Source organism: Daktulosphaira vitifoliae, unplaced genomic scaffold (assembly GCF_025091365.1).
Source record: "Daktulosphaira vitifoliae isolate Bord-2020 unplaced genomic scaffold, ASM2509136v1 Scaffold_5, whole genome shotgun sequence".
In the NCBI taxonomy this organism is placed as follows: domain Eukaryota; kingdom Metazoa; phylum Arthropoda; class Insecta; order Hemiptera; family Phylloxeridae; genus Daktulosphaira; species Daktulosphaira vitifoliae.
Genome location: NW_026099576.1, coordinates 26,519,043 through 26,541,644, shown reverse-complemented (window position 1 = coordinate 26,541,644; position 22,602 = coordinate 26,519,043). Strand labels below are relative to the sequence as shown.

Sequence of the window (22,602 nt, the reverse complement as noted above, 5' to 3'; positions counted from 1 at the left end):
ATAGCATGTAATATAAATATTCAATATAGAGAAAAAAAAATTCCATTTAAATTATTTTTCAATAATACAAACTTTATTAAATAAATAAAAGAAAAAATAATAACATTAATACATAACTAATACAATAAAAATTATAGGAAAAAATGTATATATTGTTAAAATAACACCATATTAAAATATTAAATTTTTACTTAGAAAAATTTAAGCGATCAATTAAATTTTTAATTTGCTCTTCGATTTCTTTTGGTAAGTCTTCATCTAATTGTTCATATAAGAAATTTGCTACTTCTTTAGCCTATGATGTAAAAAAATTATTCGTTTAACATTATGTGTTGATATTTATTTTTATTTTTAATCTTACTTCTTCTGTCCAAAAGTGTTTTGGAACCGAAAAAAGTTTGTCGAAATCAACTTTCAATCCAAATGTGTTAAATGTTTCTTTTGTTGGTGTATATCCAATAGGGGTAATATTAGCAGTATTTGGTTCCTCATTTATCCTTCGCAGTATCCAATCGAGAACACGAGAGTTTTCACCATACCCTGGCCACATGAATTTGCCCTAATAATAAAACATACATTTTAGTTAGTCAAGTAACAAGCGATAACTAGTATAGTTTGATTACATTTTCATCTTTACGAAACCAGTTAACATGGTAAATCTTAGGTAACTTTGCATTCGGAATATTTTCCATAGATAACCAGTGTTTTAAATAATTTCCAAAATTATAACCAAAGAATGGTCGCATAGCAAATGGATCATGCATAATTATCTTTCCCGTATGTTCAGCAGCTGCGGTAGCTTCAGATTTCATAGAAGCACCAATAAAAACACCGTGTTTCCAATCAAATGATTCATATACCAAAGGTACCCCTTCAGGTCTTCTACCACCAAAAAGAATGGCATCGATAGGTACACCCTCCGGAGAATCCCAATTTTCATCAATAATCGGACATTGGTTTGCTGGAGTGCAAAATCTAAAGTAATTTATTGATGGTATTGATTATAATTGGCCAAACAATTATCAATAAAATCATTTATGTTGCATGTATCTACCTGGAATTAGGGTGAGCAGCCGGCGTCTTAGATCCTTTAACCCATGAATTACCTAACCAGTCATTAATTGTAACTCCTTGAGCAGGGTCTTCCATACCTTCCCAATAAACTCCACCATCGCTTGTCTGAGCAACATTTGTAAATATGGTGTTTTCAAAAATGGTATCCATAGCCACTGGGTTTGTTGCTTGGGATGTTCCTGGTGCTACACCGAAGAAACCAAATTCTGGATTAATAGCTCTTAGTTGTCCATTTGTATCAAATTTCATCCACACAATATCATCACCAACACACTCTATTTTATATCCCGGTAAAGATGGTTTCATCATGGCCATGTTTGTTTTACCACAAGCACTAGGAAAGGCTGCAACAATATAACGTTTTCTTCCCTTAGGATCAGTCACGCCTAAAATCTGATTAGAAAAACAAAATAACTGGTGAAGAACATCTTGATTTTAGTTTTTATAATTGTAGTGTATTTTAAATATAGCCAAATGTAAAAATATTTATAACCTTGAACATTTTTTTTTAGTATAAGCATATTAACTACTTTTCTATTTTTTAAAAAAACGCATCATTAATTAATTAACTAAAAATATAAATACTTTAAAAATTAATATATTCGAATTTTTTTCTTGTAACTTTAATTTAAATTACATCAGCTAAAATTGGAAAACTTTTAATCCTAGGTTTCAATACTATTTACGCTATAAATAATCTACTTAAATATATAACTTACAATTATAGGTAGATTTAAAAGGTTACAAATAAATAAAAATAAGGATTTTTAATTTTTACCAGCATGTGTTCAGCAAGCCATCCTTCACGACGAGCAATAGTAGAACCTATTCTGAGAGCAAAACATTTTTTTCCTAATAAAGAATTACCTCCATAACCACTTCCATAACTTATTATTTCATCATATTCCGGTCTAAAATATAAACAATTTTTTATTATTATTTTAATATTATAAGTATAAAACTTATTATAAGAAAATAAATAATATTTACTTATGTAAAATAAGAGTTCTCTCTGGATCACATGGCCAATGAGAGTGTTCCACTAGACCAGAAATAGGTTTTCCAACCGAGTGCAAAGCTTTTACAAAATAGCAATTTTCTTCATTTGAACTGAGTTTTTCCAAAACGTCAGTACCCATACGTGTCATAATCCTCATCGAGCAAACGACATACGCTGAGTCGGTTAGTTGTACACCAATTTTAGAATAGGGTGAATTCAAAGGTCCCATACTAAAAGGGATTACATACATGGTACGATCTTCCATACAACCATCAAATCTTGTTTTGATTGCTTCATTCGCATCTTCTAAAGACATCCAATTTCCCATAATTCCTTTAGTTGTTCCTTTAGGAATATTTACTGCATCTCTTCGATTTTTTGTACATATAAATGTACGACTTTCTACTCTTGCCACATCTTTTATGCTGCTTCTTGCTAAAAAGCTGTTTTAAATCTTGAATTAGTTTTCAGAATTCCAAATCTTATTAGATAATATCTAAATACAATTTTTAAAGTTCATCGTATAATGATCAACTACTAGAATTGAAAACTATGTAATCTTAAGGCAATCAATTAAGTTATATTTTGGTAGATAATTTGTAAGTTTATAATGTAGACATTTTTACAAAAAAAATTCAACTCAATTAATATCAGTTATTTCTTTAATATACATAAAACGTTGTTTTTTTTTCCAGTTTTAAAAATATTTGTATATTTTTTTTGTAAACCTCAATGTGTAAATATATTATCTATATCATATAGAACAATTATAAAACATTTATCCAAAAAAAATTTTCTACTTAAAAAATTTAAACTGAATGTGCAGCATAATTTATTGTTTAATATTATTTTTGATATATTAATTATAATAAATAAACAAAACTAAAATGAATTTAATTTAATTGCGTTTAGTTTGATTGAAACAATAACCGAGTCATCATCCATAAACATAACGAGCCAACATGAGCCAACTTGAACGTTGTTAGTATACAAAGCATGACGTTGTATAAACTCGAATATGTACACAAATAGTTTGAATATATTGTTCAACAAAGCCTGTGACATAGTACAACATCATAATTTAAATACATTTCAAAACGATATGTATTGCAATAACTTGTAATGTTCTGTAATTCATTATCTTCCTTATACATTGAAAAGATTATAATAAAACTACTTTCAAAACATGACAGAATAAATAAAATATAAGACTTGAATATTCTAAAATATAATAATTACTTTTTTTAATGTATACATATAATTACAATACGATAACACTATATATCGGAATTCTCGTGTTAAAATGTACATATTTTTCTGAAAATGTTTACTGTCTAAAGGAACGTTTCATTTATTTCCCAACATTTTGTGTACAATGTCATATATTAATAAATATTTCATAAGTTTATCGTGTTATTCTAAGCTTTGTTTCAAACTATATCTTTAAATGACATATGCATATTATAACATAAGCGTATAACGTAAATATGCCAAGAGAAGCTTTTAAACAGAAAATACCCATGTCAGAATTATGTTAATGGATAGTAACAAACCAAGTGCATTGCAACGTAGTTAAAACAAATATGCCGTGAGTAAAATTAATTGTTCCCCATAAAATGCTACCTATTTATTGTAATCGTATCAGTCCATTAATCTTAATGTAGTAGCAATTAAGAATGCGCAAGTGGCATTGATACAGTATTTTTTTAAATATTTTCATCGATCAACATTAACTCACCAGTTTTTATACTTTGGTAGAGGTACGACTGTACCAGCTTTAAGTAACTTGTCAATAAGCAACGCATTTTCAACTTCAGAACCATCACAAACATGTACATTTGATGGACGACAAATTTGCATACTTTCCTCAACAAATTCTTTCAACTAAAATTAATAAAAACATGTCGAGACTGTTTTAATAAATAGTTCTTGAAGTTTGTACCGCTAAATGTATAAAATATCGAGAATCGATAACTGATCATTAGTAGAGTTTTTGTTTGTATTGAATAGTACAAAATACATACATTTGTTTTTAACTCAAAGTATGAGTTCAAACAGGCTTGGCGAGATTTTTTATAACTAAACTTTCTACACAGTCATAAACTTTTTAAACCACGTGATTAAATCATATACATTAATTTATTTATGAGTTTATTATAGAAAGTAAATACTTTTAGAGATCGCGCAACTCAGTGAAGGTTGAGGTAGGTTTAAGAAACGGGGTTATACTAAATTGCTATAAAGACTTGTTTTTATAGCAAATTTGATTATGTTTTTTATGCATACAAACCTTTGTGGGCAATAATGAAACAGCGCTCAATTTTTTGGTCTCCTTCGTAGACGATTGCATGTGAACGAAATTGCATTGGTACTGGCGCATGCTACCCCCGGACGAGGGCATGTATCTGTAAATTACAAAATAAAATTACTATTATATTCAATAAAAGATTTATGATTTTCATTAAAATACAAAAACCGACTAAAAGATTTTGGAAACGTAGTATAACTTACTGCGATTCCCCCAAGTCGAAATCAGGCATTTTGAATGAAAGCTGGTTGTTTCTTCAAAGAACTCGGGTGAAATGTGAACGAATGGGTTCATTCGAAATATAATTACAAATTTTATTGGAAAAAACGTGTGTGTAAAATAATATTTGATAGTTAATGTTGCTAAAAAGTTTACTGCAACTGAATGGCGACGAAGGACTAACTGATGGCGACATAGGTTTAGCAGTTTATTTTAAATCGTAACGATACGCGTAATTTGTTTACATAATTTACCTCTTTCCCCTCCGTTGGTTGCCCTTCCATTGGAAACAGCGATAGCAATGATCCTAGTATACTATGCGAATATCGTTAAATTAGATTCCCACTTGAATACTTTACATTGTTTTCAATGTAGTAAATAATAGCTATTTATTTCGAATGATAACAGACAAACTATAGTAATTTTACTTTATTTTCCTCAGGCATGCTATGGCGCTAACTTACTAATAATATTAAAGACAATAATAAACTCAATGGTGCACTTTTATCGTAATAGATATATAATTTACACTTTTGTTATACAATATAATTTTTTAAACTATTAAAGGAAAAACATTCAGTTTCTGTCTACTATCTTTTTATTACTGAAAGTGAAGTATAAATGCAATAATTTTTTGATATGACAATATGCTATATAACCATAATAACACTATTGTGTTGGTACATTAATATCAAACATGATAATCTTAACAAATGTAACTTTAATTAGTAGAGATAATGAATAATTTACACAGTTAGTTGAAAAAAATTCAGTCTTTTTTTCGCTAAAATTTTCAAATGTGTGATGAAAATAAGTGCCACTTGTTTTGAAATTTCTAGTGTAGATATGTAGATAGCAAATGCTGAGTAAATAATTGAATACACAAAATTTTACTTAATGCATTATCTTTAACTGTAGATAATTTTAATGAGCATACTTATAGAGGAGATTTATTTATTTAGAAGTTTTTGGAAATTTATAAACTTTTATCTAATTATCTTTGGCACAAAAATTAGAATTAAAACAAATATATATTTTCAATATCAATGTTCACACCTTAAATTATAAATATTCATTATTATACTCAGTTTTCGCTTAAAAAAAAAACAAATTTACAATGAATTCTATAGTTTTATTTTAAAATATCTCCATTAAGTATTTACAATTTTATTAAAGCCTAAATTAATTATAATTGTTCGGTTTAATTAATTTTTGATATCTATATATTATAAATAATTCAACTGACTTGATCCAACAAAATTTTTACATTTATAGATGTACTAGAATTTTACTAGATGCAAAATTACAAAAAGATCTCATTATAATTTTACTTAAATTAAAATAAAAATTCCATTAAATAAAAACAAATAAAAAATATCTTTGTTTAAAATGATAATTATAAACTAGATGCTCAAAAAATTGTAAAATGTAAGTATATAAATGTAAAAAAACTAACATAAAATAAATTAAATTAATAAAACTTATTGAATTATTTTTTTAATATATTTTGTTTATGTACTCCACTTTATACTAAACTTCACGCAAGAGTTTTTTTTACTTCTAATTTTGTTTTTTTATAACCAATAAATGAGCTGATGAATTGAAAAATAACGAATTCCCAAATTAATTTGTATTCTACATGATTTGCACGACAGCTACACAAACTTACGTCATACATTATACAATTATTTGATAAATTTATAAGGTATAATTCTCATAATAATTTACAAAATAGTTATGAAATATTCCTTGAAAAACAGTATTAGTTAAATTACTAAATTTTTAAATCGCATACGTACCTCGAGTAGGAAAACAATTCACATTTAATGTAAATGAACTCAAAAGAAGTATAAAGTCCAAATATTCAATATATGATTACTATAAATGTTAGATAATAAATAACCACGCAAAGATAAGAAACTGTAATTTTTAAATACTTAATTTTGATGGTCAAGGATACAATATTATTTATTAGAAAAATATATTCGTTATGTGTTGTGTTACCAAATCTTTAATTTTTATTTTAAAAAGTTTTTTGTAATTTTAACTTCAAATATTTTAACTAAATTCGATAATTGTTTCATATAATTATAATAAATAAAATGACATCTAATTAGATTAATTAACGCGCAGGTGTTTTTTTGTTATATTCATTTATTAAAAAAAAAATAAATAAATAAATGTAAAAATGTTTCATTTCTAAAAATTATTGATCGCCTTTAATTTATCTATGCTTAATTTATAATATCACTGAATTGTATACACCTTACATTTTACCAATCGCAGTTTGTGTATGCAAAGCTATATAATCCATTAAAACTTGAATTTACTTTTTTGTTACATGTGATCAAACTACTTTCAGATTATATATATTTTCACCATAGTGAGAATGGTTCTATTCAACTTGGAGGATACATTTGAAGTAATGCTTAATTGTTCTCAACTTCAGCATTGTGTAATAAATAACACATACTGTGGACACTACATCCATTTATAAAACTAAAGAGTAATAAATCGTAGTAATTGGTTTCTTCACTCAAAATCGACACGTATAAACAGAACATACGCTTATTACCTTTGTTTTTAGTTGAAAGTATGCCGAGTGAGTCACAAGGGTATAACAAAATCAATAACTTATGATCCAATTATGATTTCATTGAAATTTTTTTTAAATAAATATCGTCTTCTTAAACTACGTTCAAAGCATAATTTTCATAATGTAATTATCTCTGTAGTAAATATATATATATTTAAATGTAAAATTTACTATGACTTCATATGAAGTAAACGAAATTAACACACTAGAGACAAACATTTATGTGATTAACCAATTAGAGGTCTATATTTTACATTTGTTTACTCATTTATATCTTTAAACGACCTTAAAATGCATTCGTTCAATACTGCAGGGTACAAACAGATATACTCATTGAAATGTCTAAAATTTTATGCGTCTAAATATTATTTTTTATATATTACCACATGTGCCCATCAGGTTTTACCCGTTTATAATTACGTTTATTTATTACCATTTATAAGTCATCCTACAACGAAATATGATTATTAAAAACGCATAACCTTTTTATTGTAATTTGATAAACCAGCTGAATTAAAAGTAGGCTTGATACGTCATTCCACAAGTATCATAATATTATTATTATTTTTAAGATTGTTGATTTTACATGTTTGAGGCAGTGAACGGAGGTAACAGCGATGAACCAAAGTCCCGTCGGCTACAGCCAATACCAGTTCGACATTGCTTCCGTTATCGATAAATCGAGTAGTAAAATAACGTTTGTAAAAATCAACATCATCATTTATAATAAAGTCGTAATAATTATTACGCGCAAAACAATTGCTCAATTACCCACTTTACGTTGCTCGTTTATTGTGAGCTAATTGCTTAGAAATTATGAGTAATTTAGCACACTTCCAATGATGACCATTATTTTCTTTTCGATTCATTCGCGACACACATAGTGTTTTTAACGCCTACACGTTAACGAGCCGTTACTTAGAAATGATTTTTTCAATCATTTAATTGGCGCGTGATCAATTATTTCCGAATGGACGCTGTTTTTCATTTATGTATTCATTTCTATAGTACATTTACATCTACAAATACTTAATCTGAAAATGTACCAAGAAATATATTAATAAAACTAAATTCGTATGGCCTTAATAAAGCTTGTGTATGATATATTGAAAAAACGTTTACAGTTACAGATTCAATCAATATTTACTCGATGCTTTCCAATCGAAGTAGCTCGTTGTCCCTCTACAGTATAATCGAATGTTAATACGAAAATAATGTTCGCTCATTCCATTGTATTAGCAATGGCAAACATTTTACACTGGGAAACTCTATGTAAGGTAAAGAAAAAATTATTTTATATCGATATGAGCAACGAATTTTGCAGTAACTCAGTAAATTCGATTTTAAGGTTACGACGTATTTGGTTTTAGGCTTCATGTAATGACTTTCATAATAATAACGAAAATTTGCTTGAATCGGAATTAATAAAGAAAATTGATAAACATATTAAGTATAAAAAATGAGTTACAGACTTATTCATTATGCGCATATACGTGGTTAAAATTGAAAACTCTAATCTTAATTAAATGATCATTTTTCGTCATCAGTTTTTGAAGATTGAGTAAAAGTGACGTTAATTTCATTTAATTTATATTGCTTTTGTCGAAAGAGTTTGAAATATTTATTTTCCAGCCAAACTCATTTTATTCGAGAATTGGTTAAACTGTCATATTTTACAGACATGCAAATGTTTTAATACTTCAGTATACAACACTAAAGGCATAAAAATATGCATTTATCAAAAAAAAAAAACACACATATTTCATGTGTAACTATTTTGTAAACAAAACTAATATTTTAAATATATATTTGACATATGACCTTCCAATTAGTATAATTAATCATTTTATTAACTATATCAGTGGCAACAAATATATTTTAATCGCTTGTTTTAGTACTTACCAAAAATTTCAAAGTCCACAAATTAACGTGAATTTATTTATTAATTTCAACGAATTCATTTAAGCAGTGTACATTTTCAACGCTTTGAGTCTTCGACAATTTAAATAGATTTTATATAATTTTCAATGTTATGTGAATAAAATGATAAATATTTTTTAGAATCCTATTTTTTCTATTGTAAAAGTACTTTGAATGACTTATATATATATATATATATAAGTGTATTATAAGATAAAAAGTTCAAGTTCTGAAATAAAATAAAAAATCACCGTGGATAAATTGATTGATTTATTGTTTTAAGTAAAATTAATATTCAATGAGTTTTGATGAGTAAATAATAAAATGAAATGTCAAGGGACTACAATATTCTAGCGAATTACAAACTTTAATTTAATGAAGAAGCATTTTGATCAAAACCTAAACACAAGTAGATTACCTAATACTAAAAACCACTCAGAAATTAACAACAGAGTAACATATATAATTAGAGATAATTTGTCTGGAGATATGTTTGACGAGTTATTGGGACTGATCACCACTTCATGTGGGAAAGGTATTTCATTTCTTTAAAGTTTAATATGCAAATAAACAATAATCATGTGAATAGTATTCGCAGTCAACAACAAGCGCAGTACTGTACCGGTACTGGTAGTTCTAGTACAGTGGTGACTACCAGTATTAGCATATGTTTGGGATGATAACGTTTTTTCATACTTAAAGATAAGTACTGAAGGGTTTCTATAACTAGCACTACACCAGTACACTGCCAGCAATGATAGCCAAGTACTGATCGCCAGTATTGGATAAGTACTTAGACAAGATAGTACTACGCTAGTACGGGTTGGCCAATGGTCAGTTGCCAATATTGGTGCAATACTTCGACCGTTGTAAATGAGGAGTTTAACAAAATTTTCCACTTGGTTAAATGCTACCAAAATTTGATTTAAAAAAATAAGGAAACGTCAGAACCATTGTATTCTCCTTGTACTGTTTGTGGTTTGTACAACTCGATTCTTTCTGCGTAATCTCAAGGCGTAAAATGCTTCTATCATTTCATTAAGCTTAGAGGACGCAGCGCAAAGAAGAATTAGGAAAAATTGAATACTATTACGCTCATATAAATAACATCTCAGGGGAAACTCGACTAACTTAGACGAAATTTAAAAAACGGTTTTTTCTTTTCTTCCCCTACTTTGACCTACGCATTCATTGATCGGACTTTGGTTTAATAAATTTGTACTGACGTAAGTATTTATTCTCAATCAATGTGATTTATTTAGATAAACTTGTGCAGTAAGTTTTTTCTAGAAATATATTTTGTACAATTCGAGAAAAAACTTTGTTCTATTAAACACTGTAAATACACTGCCAAACAATGTTATAATACTTTGTTTCGAATCATCCTAAAACCATAATATATATTTTTGTTACATATTTTAGTTAAATTTTAATCGTCAAATTAAACAAAGTCTATTTTGTCATTTCATTTTAATCTTTAAATCTCTTTTTGAAGAACAATTGTAATTAATTAAACATTTTCTTTCAATTAATAATTACATTATTATAATATAATTTATATTTTTACTATTACAGTAAAAATATGAAAATATTAAATTTTTGTTGTAGCATTTTAAATGAAAAAATTAGATGCTTGATAAAATGAAAAGCATAACATACAATTCTAAACACCTTAGTTTGTTATCAACTTTTTATAAAAAATTTAAATCTATTGTTTAAATTTTTTCATTAACATTCTTGTTATTTCTTGCATATATAAATATGATTAATACGATTGTTATGGTAGTTAAGTCTATACTTAATCACATTATAAATAAACTGAGAAATAATTTATGGATCCGACAATAATATTCCAATATTTTTCAATTAATTCAATAATCCTATTTAAGATATTAATATTACAAAAATTAATAACCATTTCATTCAAGCGGATTAGATTATATATTATAAGAACATTATGGTAAATTAAAATAATATCAGTTTATAAACTAAACTACCTTTGGTTTATTTTGACTAAACAAAATATTATTGTTAATAAATAATTTATTAAGAATAATTTAATTCTTTATTAAATCTTTAAATTTTTTGTTTTTATACTAAAAATGAATTTTTTTTTTTTCAAAATTTAATCTTTAACCAAATGTTTGCTAAAATATATTTGTTTCAAAATATACATTCTTATCTATAATGATAAAGTGAACGGATTTTGTAATCACTTTTTAATTATTACGTATAGTATTAAGAGTCATGCAAATTACTTTATTATTAAAAATTTATAATGGTATTTTAATAAAATTTTTAATTAGAACTCTAATGATTCTAAATAACAATACACGTTAGAATATTATTAAAAATCAAATTATCTATAATTATTAATTTATCAAACAAAATTATTTCACTTATAATACACTAATTCTTAAATACTTACACATTGTATACGATCCAAATTATATTTGGCTTAAGATTTTTAAAACTTAAGTTTAATATTAAAATTAATTCGACTTTTAATAATAAATCTTTCATCTTAAAAATATTGAATACATTAAAAAAACGTTTTAAATTTTAAAGTAATTTCTTAAGTATATACTTAGCATGTTTCTATATTTTCAACAATACATTTAGCACTTAAACACAATTGAGAAAAATAAAAAAAAAAGTTACTAAATCAAGGATACTCTTAAGCATCGAATGGTTTTATTGCCGTTCTTGAAATAGTCAGCAAAAAATAAAACTGGCGATTCTGTTGTGAAAATAGAAGTTAATTTAAAAGTAATAAAATTACTTTTCAGAAAAACGTGTTGACAAATAACTGTTAATATTTTTAGGAAAAAAAATACCAGTCATGAACATTTCACTAAGACAGGATATTAATTTAATAATGTTTTTAACGTGAAGTCAATTTTGTCAATATTCTGATTTATTGTATCATTAAATTTCTAGTGGTAAATGGAATTTTTAAAGAAACTCAATGGGTGTAATACACAATTTATTTATTTTAATAATTAAAATATTTTGGCAGTTTATAATTAATTTAATATTTGACTTTATAAATCATGAGAACCGATAATTGTTTTTGGTTTTTAAATTTTATAAAGTTTAATTTTAAGTTCAATTCAAATTTTAAACCAATATTTTTGTTTTCTATGCAAATTATAAATAATTATATATATAATATTATACATAATTATAAATGTGTTCTTACAAATTTTGAAAATGATAAGATATCGGAGAAATAATTTATTAGATAATATAAAATTTGCCAAGAAATTGTGTTAAAATTACCGGAAATTTAATACGGGAGAAATTTTTGATTAATTTTGGAAAATTATTATTTAAGATCTTTTAATTTACTATTTTCTTTATTTAGTCATATTTTAATTTAATTTTAAATAACTGTGAATAACTTTCAAGATATTTCTAGGAACTCTTTGTCGCATAAGAATAAAAATGTAAATAACTTAAAACAAGTCATATCCCATATCTCATTAACAGTTTATATTTTAAAATGGTAATAACTTCCGAAATACTGGTTCGAATAAAAAAAAAATAATAATGTTAAGTCAGGCATTGCCTTAATTTGATCATTTTCTATTTTATAACCTAGTTAAATATATATATATTGCCATTTCAAATATATAATTGATATCCTGATAGAACATATGGGACAAGCCAAAAAAATTTTGAAATTAGAAAAACCAAAAAAATTAATAGTATAACTTTTATTTTGTATAAAATTGAGTCGGTTGTAATAAATTAATCACTTGTCATATAAATACTATATAATAACAATATTTAGTGTATTTTTTATTTAATAAAAAGTAACACAAAGAATAAGAAAAATTCGACTTCCTTATTTAGAACGTATTTTCTATTAAATACCAATAAATATAAATTTATCATACTGAAGCAAGAATACAGTATATGAGATTAATATTTTAATAACATAATTTAATGCATATTTCAATGATTTTTTATGATTAAATGTATATAATTTTAAACTTTTCAAATACACATTAATCCAGACTCTAATTATAACTAAAGACAATCATTATTTTTAATGAACTATTTTCAAATTACCATAAAAATGCTATTTTTTACATTTATTTAATATATTTTTATGTTTGATGGTCGAAAAAATATATAACTTACAACACTACTAAGGTATAGCAACAATTTTGATTCTAGTCTCAGAATATAATATTTAAATTTCTACTTAAATTTTATATTTATTGCTAATTTTAACTTTATAGTTGAAAAAATTAACAATATGGTATTTAGATTAAATATTGACTAAACATGTTTTGTAATGTAATTTTTTTTTTTAAGGAAAATGTTGGAAATTTGTTTTTAGTTGAAGTTTTTATTAAAATTTTTACGTGTCAACTCTTTGAACCATTTTATTATTCAAAATATATTAAAATAATTGTATATAAAAATAAATCGCCCTGGAATTAACCGAAGCTTTATCAATTTTTGGAAATTTATTTTACTTTTTGATATAATAAAAACTGTCAGTTTTCAAATAATGTCAACCGACCTTTGATTAACTATACACTGGTTCATCCACAATTATCGTATTTTAATTAAAAAATGTTTTGATTAAACCATATAATTTCAGTAATATATATCAGTGTCACCTAATACTAATAGGTTAATACTATCTTGAAATTCAGTTGTTTTGCAAAGTTCTAACATGTGAATTTTAAGTATTATTAAACTTACAAAAATGAAATTAAAAATAAAGCAATTTCATTTAGTTTCTTTCTCTAGATAGAGAAAAAGAGACTATATTCTATTCTTTATGTCTTATTTACTAAAACAAACGATAATTACTTAAATAAAAAACTACTAGTATACTACACCAAATTATTTATTTTAATGCGTAGTAAGGTTTGTTTACAAAATTTTATACTATAACACAATTTAAAACGTCACTGTATTAACAGTTGTCAGTTGTCTGCTAAAATTCTATATTGTAACAATTTCTGGGATTGCATTATCATAAAAAAAATGCGCATTTTAAACAATAATTATGTATTTTAGTGACAAAATTAATTCTGTTATTATCATTATTTTATTTTTTCAATATTCTTTAAAAATTTTCAACATAAACATAACCAATTGCCTTTCGTTATACGATAAAACGTAATATAATAGTACATTCAACTGTATTGGTATCTAAATACACAATTCTACAGAAATTTTAATTTTGATTTTTCATTAGTGGTGGACTGATGAAAAAATTTTATCTCGGAAATACAAACAGTACAGCTCACTTTGCTTCCAAATAATACGATAGAAGCAAAAAAAAAAAAAAAGATCACATAGTACAAAACTTATCTCAAAATCAAAATATACTAAATAAACTTTACTGGTATTCCACATCTCGCCGTTGTATACACTTAAATTACATAAAAATAATATAATATAAATATATTGCATTCTTACCATTTATGCAAATTTTTGTATAAAAATGTGGCATTTAATGAAAACAATTTATTTATTTAATAAATTATAAAATTTATAAATAAATCACATTATTTTAATTAAACTGTAATTGAAGGGCTGGATGCAAAAATAAAAAGACCTCCATTTTAAAAATACAAATTTGTTTTACTAGAATGTAGCATAAAAGGGCTATTTTTTTAATAATACTCATTGACGTGCTTAACTAGGTATTGTAGCTTTTCAATTAGAGTAAATTATTTATATTGACTGAATGCAATAGTATAATGAAGATATGGGTTTTTAAAAGTGTAATACTAATGAATCTATAAAACCAATAAATAATTTTCAAAAAACTTACTTTCAACTATTAAAAAATAACTCATAATTAATGAAAAATGTCTACCTACCTATTTATATTTTTATGATACATCAATCTTAACACACAGTATGAATATACTCTACGAGAACAATAAAATGTTATATTCATTTTTGCTTTTTGTTTCCGTTAAATAACTAAAAAGAAAAAATTAATAATTGAATGTATTAAGTACTAATAGTATAAAAAGAAAATACAACTACTCATTTGACAAACTATTTCACTAGTGAACAATCTAATGACTATCTACTTTCTAGACTTTAACTCATAAAGCATTCCTAATGTATTTTAGTTGTTTACGAATAAAACGATGAGGTATATACTAATACACTGCAGTTATATTACTTAACATAAGATAGAGTCCCTTATTTAATTAATTATTATTTGTATTGTTAAGTATTATTAAGTACTGAATTTTTCAAATAACAATATGTTTCTGGGATTTTGTTATTTTCTATTTAAACATTAATTATTATAATATACGAGATATTTCATTTTAAAACTATTATGAAAAATACTACACATCAATTAATGTCTATATTATAAGGTTTCTAAACCTAATATAATAATCGATAAAAAACCTACAATTTTCAGGAGTCATTTTTGCTGTTCCTTTAAAAAAATACATAATTATAAAAATTGAGATATTAGCCACTCACAGATACCCTCGTATTTAGATGTAGATTAGTTAAAGATACTTGAGTAATATTAAATGAATGAATAAGTGATAAGTGTAACTTTTTATATAATTATCACCACTTTATTAAACAAAGTGAAATAAGTGAACTCAAAAACTGGATCAAGGAAATTAATTATCGTTGTTAAAGAACACAAATTGAGTAGATGGTAATTTTTTAAAAATTGCTTTTTTTAGTTTAACTCCTAGTTTATATAACTAATTTGTATTTTATTAAGGGTATATATTAAGGAAATAAGATAATTGATAAATATACGAGTGACATAAATTATTTAATTCTTTTAAATCTTCTCTATTTAACGTTCATATATTTTCATCGCACCACAACCTTCAACACTCCGTCGCTTTTTTTTCAATCTGAGCCTCCATCAATTAATTTCACCTTTTTCTTATTTAATACCTGCAATTTTGTTTTGAGTGTTCCTAGCGATCTTTTTTCGAGGGTGTTTTGTTACACTACTGCTTTTATCAGTCCGTTCTTGCTTCTACAAGCATGTCCTCCAATCCATTGTAGTTTTTTCTTTATCACATTATTTTAAAAGATATTAATATTTTTAGGTGAAATTAAAATGTGGTTCATAAATGCCTAGAGTAAAAAAATGTTTTTTATCGCTTCAACACCCAATCTTTATATTTAAGAGTTAATAACTTCCAAAATACTGGACTAAAAGTTATTATCAACAATTCAGTTTCTTAGATTGATCATTTATTAGTTTTAAAATTAATTAAACAAATATTTTTCAATATAAAAACTAAAGATGATGAAGTATAAAAGAAAAAAGGAGGGAATAGAGCAAAAAAAAATTTTGTATTCATTTAAGTATGTCAGATACTAATAACATCTAAAATGAAACCCAGCACAGTGGTATCGTGGCACAGTGGGGACGTGGCATAGTTGAGTCATGTATAATGATATCTGATTGTGATTAAAATTACTATTATAAAAAACGCTTCAATGCAAATCTGTAGATAGTGTTTAATTTTAAAAATTTGATGGATTATTCCTAAAGCTACATGATCTACTATTTCCTTATTTATATCCTGATTACAAGTTTTAAGTTTTATAAGTGTAATATATTAATAATATATGTATGTAAGTCAAATCAAAGAGGTATATAAATAGTATTTATCATAAATTTGTATTGATCCATAGAGTTTTTAAAAAGTTATAGCATTATAAAATTTAAAATATTAAATAGAATTTTTTTATAATAATCTTATTTTTTTTTAATTATGATGTTAGTTTTCACTATGAAAACAAACTAAAGCCCGACATATTTTTCCATAATAAAGTATATTACATAAGCTTTAATTTAAGATATATATAAAAGTGTCAGTATTTCTGAAACACTTTCAAAAATTAAGTTGAAAAAGTTATACTTTTTATATGCATTGTTAAGTTTTGAACACCCTCTGTATTAAGGAAAATGTTTGGATTTAAAAAAAAAGTATTTTGAATGAAAAAAGTATATAAATATTACATCTTATAAAAAAATTGTATTGATCCATATAAAGATTTTTTTTCAATTTTTAAGGGTAATGTCTTCAATTAGATACAATTTGTGATCTTTTGATGTATCGTTGAAAGAAATCGGTTCGGTGAGAGCTGAGAAAAAGTGTTAACAGATACAAAAAAAACACATCATTGTAAAATTAATACCTTCTCAGCTTCCCATCGAAGCTAAAAAATGTTGTTTATCTTATACTTTGAGAACATTGCATGAGATATAGTTTGCGGATCGCCCTGTACTTTCATTTTTTGTATTTCCAATATGAAATATAAATGTTTACTAGATAGTATGAGTTATTATAAAGTGTTTGATATTAGTTTAGTGATGTGCTTAAAAAACTGTTAGTGTAGAAATTATATCGCATTATTTCTTCTTTATCAATATAACTAATTTTATGTCATTTATTTAAATTGATAACATAAAAAAATGTCGTTGATTTGATTTTGAGGAAATAATTACATTCAAATCACCTTCGCTGATATCAAACTTAAAATATATTAGATAATGTCTTATAAATAAGCTTCTTATCTAATGATAACAGTTCAATTTTTAAATAATTGTATTTTTTACTTGTAAAAATATAATATGTTGAAACAAATATATTAAATAAATAAAAAAAATGTCTTTACTTTCATTGGAAATTTTTCGATTAATTACTTTTTTTGCAAAGCACAAATGAATGCTCAAATCAATGTTAAGTAATACTTTTTTTAATTTTAATAGATTTTAAATTTTCTTATATTGAAACATTTTATCTGTTATATTAGAAATATGATCTGTAATAAAAATTTATTTAAAAATTAGTTCTTTTAAATTTTAATGTAATAAAAAGCAAAAATTTGCAATATACTCGAATTAAATTATGAGTGAAGAACTAAAGAGGCATATTTAGCGACATCTTACAGGTAAGTTATTAACTAAAAATATTTTCCTATATCAGAAATACACAACAATTACATCTTTCTATATATCTTAATATCTTCAAAAGATTAAAACATGAGACAAGTATAAATCAATCGACAGTCATCGACAATCAATGCTACAACCTATTTGCTGAAAGCGCAAGTATGGCGTAGGCGGTTATACTTATTCATTAATGTAGACAAAGCGTCTACGGATAGATAGCACGACAAATATTTATTTCCCATGATTTTTTCAAAAGTTGTCAATTTTTTTCGACTTAAACGCATAAATAAAAGTTACATATATACCTTGAGTCTAGAAGAGCCTAGAATAATAATAAAACAAAATTTATATTTAAATAACTACATAGAAAAACTAAGTATGCTAGAAAAATTATCTAAGTTACGTATAAATAATAATAATAATAATAAATTCTTATTCTACTAAAACAAATTTAAATTATGCTGTTAGCATATATAGAAAATTCTATTTGGCGGTTTTTTAATTTTATATATTTTTCGATTTATTAATTATTAAATATTCATGTAACCCATCCCTTATACCATATGAGGATGTTCATTAGAGTAGAATAAAATATTGAAGATGTTGATAATTAAATTCCAATAGAAAAAAAAAGTTGGGTTAGTCTCCTTATTATGGAAAAAAAATATTTTTTATGAATATCTTCAGGTATTCAAGAGGATTGAGAATTTGACTGTGAGGGTATTTTTTCGTTTTTTCACTTATCTTTTAATCTATACCATTCACGGGAAAAATTATTGAACTAAATATTTACCATAAAAAATTGTTATTAGCAAAAAAACCGCATCTATAATACTTAGTTATTAAAATTAAAAGAACATCATATTTTTATCTTTACTGTTGAAATTGTTATTATCAGTTTATTTATATATTGCAGACGAAATATTCAACATACAGAAAAAATGTTTGTATAAAAATTGTTTAGAATTTAATTGTTTATTATTTGTGTTGTGTATATCATTTCTTTTATCAAACGTAATTGTTATAATTGAGTTATAGGTTCGAAAAAATTAATTTTAATTTTTTAATTTTGACTCTCACAGTCAAATTTTCAATTCTCTTGCGGAACCTGAAAATATTAAAAAAAGAAATATTTTTCCCATAATAAGGAGACTAAACTGCAACTTTTTTTTCTATTAGAATTTAATTATCAACATTTTCAATATTTCGTTCCACCCTAGTGTTCATGTCTTTGCCTATCAGCAGACAGATGTTCGATAACCGTTCAGCTGCTAACGAATGTTGTCTACGATGGTCGACGGTGGTGATCGAAGTACAAAGCTTTCTGAATCGAGCGACATGGGAAATCAATTCCCATTGTTTTTCTTTTTCATATATTCGGGCGTGATCTTTTATTACTAAATGATACTAAATAAATTTAAAATAATACGTAAAGTATGAAAATTGATTTGCGTTTATTTTATATACGAGAGCGGTATTAAAGTATACAGCTTAATAATAAAAAAAAATAACATATTTAATATATCGTCTAATAAATTTAAATAAATCACAAAATGGTCTCGCCCAACCTACTGGACCACCACAGAAAGATTTAGAAAACATAGAAAATTTAACATCAGAGTCATTTTAATATTCTTTTAAAAACAATAAGAAATAAAAAACCTAGCACAGGGGGGTCGCTGCACAGTGGTGATGTGGCATAGTTGTATCAAGTATAATGATATCTATCAGTGATTAAAATTACTATCATAAAAAATGCTTCGATACAAATCTTTAGATAGTGTTTAATTTTTAAAAATTGGTGGATTATTCCAAAAGCTACATGATCTGCTATTTCCTTATTAATAATCTGATTAAGGTAAAATATGTCGAATGAAAAAGGGATTATTAAAAAATATTATTTCTCATAAAAAAGTTATGAGATCCATACACTTTTCAATAAGTTATAGAATTATAAAGTTAAAAATGTAAAAAATGAAATCGAGAATTTTCGCACAAAAATAGCATTCGATAGCCATTTTTACCGTTAAGTGTAAAAGTAAATTTTTTGTGAAAAAGTTGTCATTTTAAATCCCTACCTGTGGGCAGATAAAGGGACAGATTAAAAAAAAAATATACCAAATGATAGGTAAAGACGTCAAGCATCTACCAGATAACTGATAGATATTTTTTTGATTATTAAAAAAAATTAAGGGGTAGCGTAAAAAAAAACCATTCGATTTTTGAGGGTCACCCTAATTACATGTTTATTTGATAATAGTTTTATTTAAAAAAATTTTTAAAACGGTATGTTTTATATTTTTACTAAAATATTCAAAGTTTCTACTCTTCTTTAAGTCTGTGTAAATGCTTATCTTTTTATCTTTACTATATTGAAATCCAGATCTGTATATATTTCTTTGATTTTATTTTCAATTTCTTTTTAAAAACGTCTTCTAAAATTTGTGTAACTATACAAACCATGATGCAGTTGAACTATTTTGTGTGTATGTTGGGAATAAACAAGGCTTGATGTTTGGTCGTAAATATCTGCTTTTTTAATATTATGTTCCTCTAAAATACTGTTGAGTTTACTTTTGTCATCAGTAAAGTAAAATAAATCTTCTTCAATTTGAGTCAAATTTTTGTCGAAGTTATCGAACTCTTTATTTACTTTTTGTGCAAGTTCATCCATTTTTTTCTAGTATAATAGGTGTAGTTTAATAGATATTAGGTCTTTAAGTAAATTATTTGCACTCATAAATTTTTCGTAAGATCAGTGGATTTTACAATGGTCTATTTCAATGATTTTCTCCAGATTGCATAATTGATTTCCCATGTTTTTCTTAATTCTATTTTAACTAATACAATTAAAAGCTGTGTATATCTACTTTTAGTTTCAATATTTTTAATATAAGTAACTATCCAAGATAAATCTTACGATTTAGCAGGTTTTTATTAACAATTAACAATTAATAAGCAACATTGCTTTTTCTAATTTTTAGCTTTGATGCTAAGCTGAGAAGATTTACCATGATGTTTTTTTTTTGTGTGTGTTTGTTGCCACTTTATAATCAACTCTCACTAAACCGATTCCTTTCAACATCACGTCAAAATATCAAAAATCGTATCTAGTTGAATATAGTACCTTAAAAATTGAAAAAATTCCCCTCGTTCCCCGTAAATAGGGTAAATTTCCGAAAACAATTTTTAAAATCAATTATTTTTGACATTTTTTTCTCTTTTTTTTTTAAAAACTACCACAACTTTTTAAAAAATGAACAAATTAGAATAATTTTTTTTTACATTGAAACTTAAGGTATCTTTTTTAAATTTGATATATTTTTTGAATATCTGACTCAAATATTTTGCTTTTTTTTAGTTAGAAAAAAATTTTCAAATAATTTTATTTTTATCTCATCTCGATTCAATAACTTCAATAAATTAAAGGATCCCACCATTGTAGTCTCCTCTCGTGAGAAGAAATTTAAATCATAAATCTAAAAAAAGAAATAGTTTTAGTTTCACCTGAATATAACGATAGATTTTTATAATTATAATTAGATTTTATAATACGCTCAATCGAGTAAATTTTTTTGATAACTTTTAGCTACGATTCAAAGCTGAGAAAGAATTAGTTTTACTTTGATGTGTTTTTTTTGTGTCTGTTATCACTTTTTCTTAGGTCTCACCAAATCGATTTCTTTCATCGATACGTCAAAAGATCACAAATCGTATCTATTCGAAGATATTACCCTCCAAAATTGAAAAATTTCTTTTGTTCCTCGTAAATGGGGGAAATCTCCAAAAAAATTACAAAGTTAAAAATCGCTAATTTTCGAAAATTTATTAATTTTTTTTACTTAAAACTGCCATAACTTTTTCAAAAATTAACAAATCAATATAATTTTTTTTGTAGATGCATGACGTCTTTACCTTTCATTTGATATATTTTTTTTTATAAATTTAACCCTTTACCTGCCCACAGGGGGGGATTTAAAATGACAACTTTTTCACAAAAAAATTACTTTTACAACTTAACTTTGAAAGTGTTCCGGAAAGTCTGTCACTTTAAAAATGATGTAATATATAATTATATAAAAATATATATTATATTTTTGAATCTAAGAATTGCTAATCTAGATATAATTAAGGAAATAGAAGTTGATGTTGCTTTTGTAATTATCCATTAATTTCTTAGGATTAAAAACTGCAGATTTATATCGAAGCGTTTCTTATGATAGTGATTTTAATTACTGTCAGATTAAATCTATACTGGATTAAACTATCCCGCGTCCCCAACGTGCTACGATTCCACTGTGCTGGGTTTTTTATTATTATTATTATTACATTCTTATAGCATTATATTTTTAATTTGTCTTTTTTTTTTTAAATCAAGATAGTGTCTTTTCTATTGATTTAGCTAATGTATTCAAATTTGTATGAATAGTTTGTCTAAAAATAACAATTTTTTTATAAGTATACTTTAATATTTACATAAGATGCTCTTTTTAAATTTAAATATATAAAAAATTAATTATTTCATCGACTGGATATATATATATAAA

At 25.0% G+C, this 22,602-nt stretch overlaps 1 protein-coding gene across 3 annotated transcripts; it reads right to left on the bottom strand.

Annotated features, from left to right (window-relative positions):
* Window positions 1-51: 51 nt before the first annotated feature.
* On the bottom strand, window positions 52-15,134 carry LOC126906561 (phosphoenolpyruvate carboxykinase [GTP]-like). 3 transcript variants are annotated; one of them, XM_050687138.1, is made up of 9 exons: window positions 14,973-15,134; window positions 4,365-4,479; window positions 3,813-3,958; window positions 2,065-2,517; window positions 1,853-1,985; window positions 1,055-1,467; window positions 624-975; window positions 362-559; window positions 52-295 (listed from the first exon to the last, which is right to left on the bottom strand). In XM_050687138.1, the coding sequence occupies exons 1-9, from the start codon at window positions 15,050-15,052 to the stop codon at window positions 188-190; spliced, it is 1,998 nt and encodes a 665-aa protein (XP_050543095.1). In that variant the 5' UTR covers window positions 15,053-15,134; the 3' UTR covers window positions 52-187. The 3 variants fall into 3 exon arrangements, with proteins under 3 accessions (XP_050543095.1, XP_050543098.1, XP_050543097.1); XM_050687141.1 differs by lacking the exon at window positions 14,973-15,134 and adding an exon at window positions 5,066-5,084; XM_050687140.1 differs by lacking the exon at window positions 14,973-15,134 and adding an exon at window positions 4,586-4,799.
* Window positions 15,135-22,602: the final 7,468 nt, after the last annotated feature.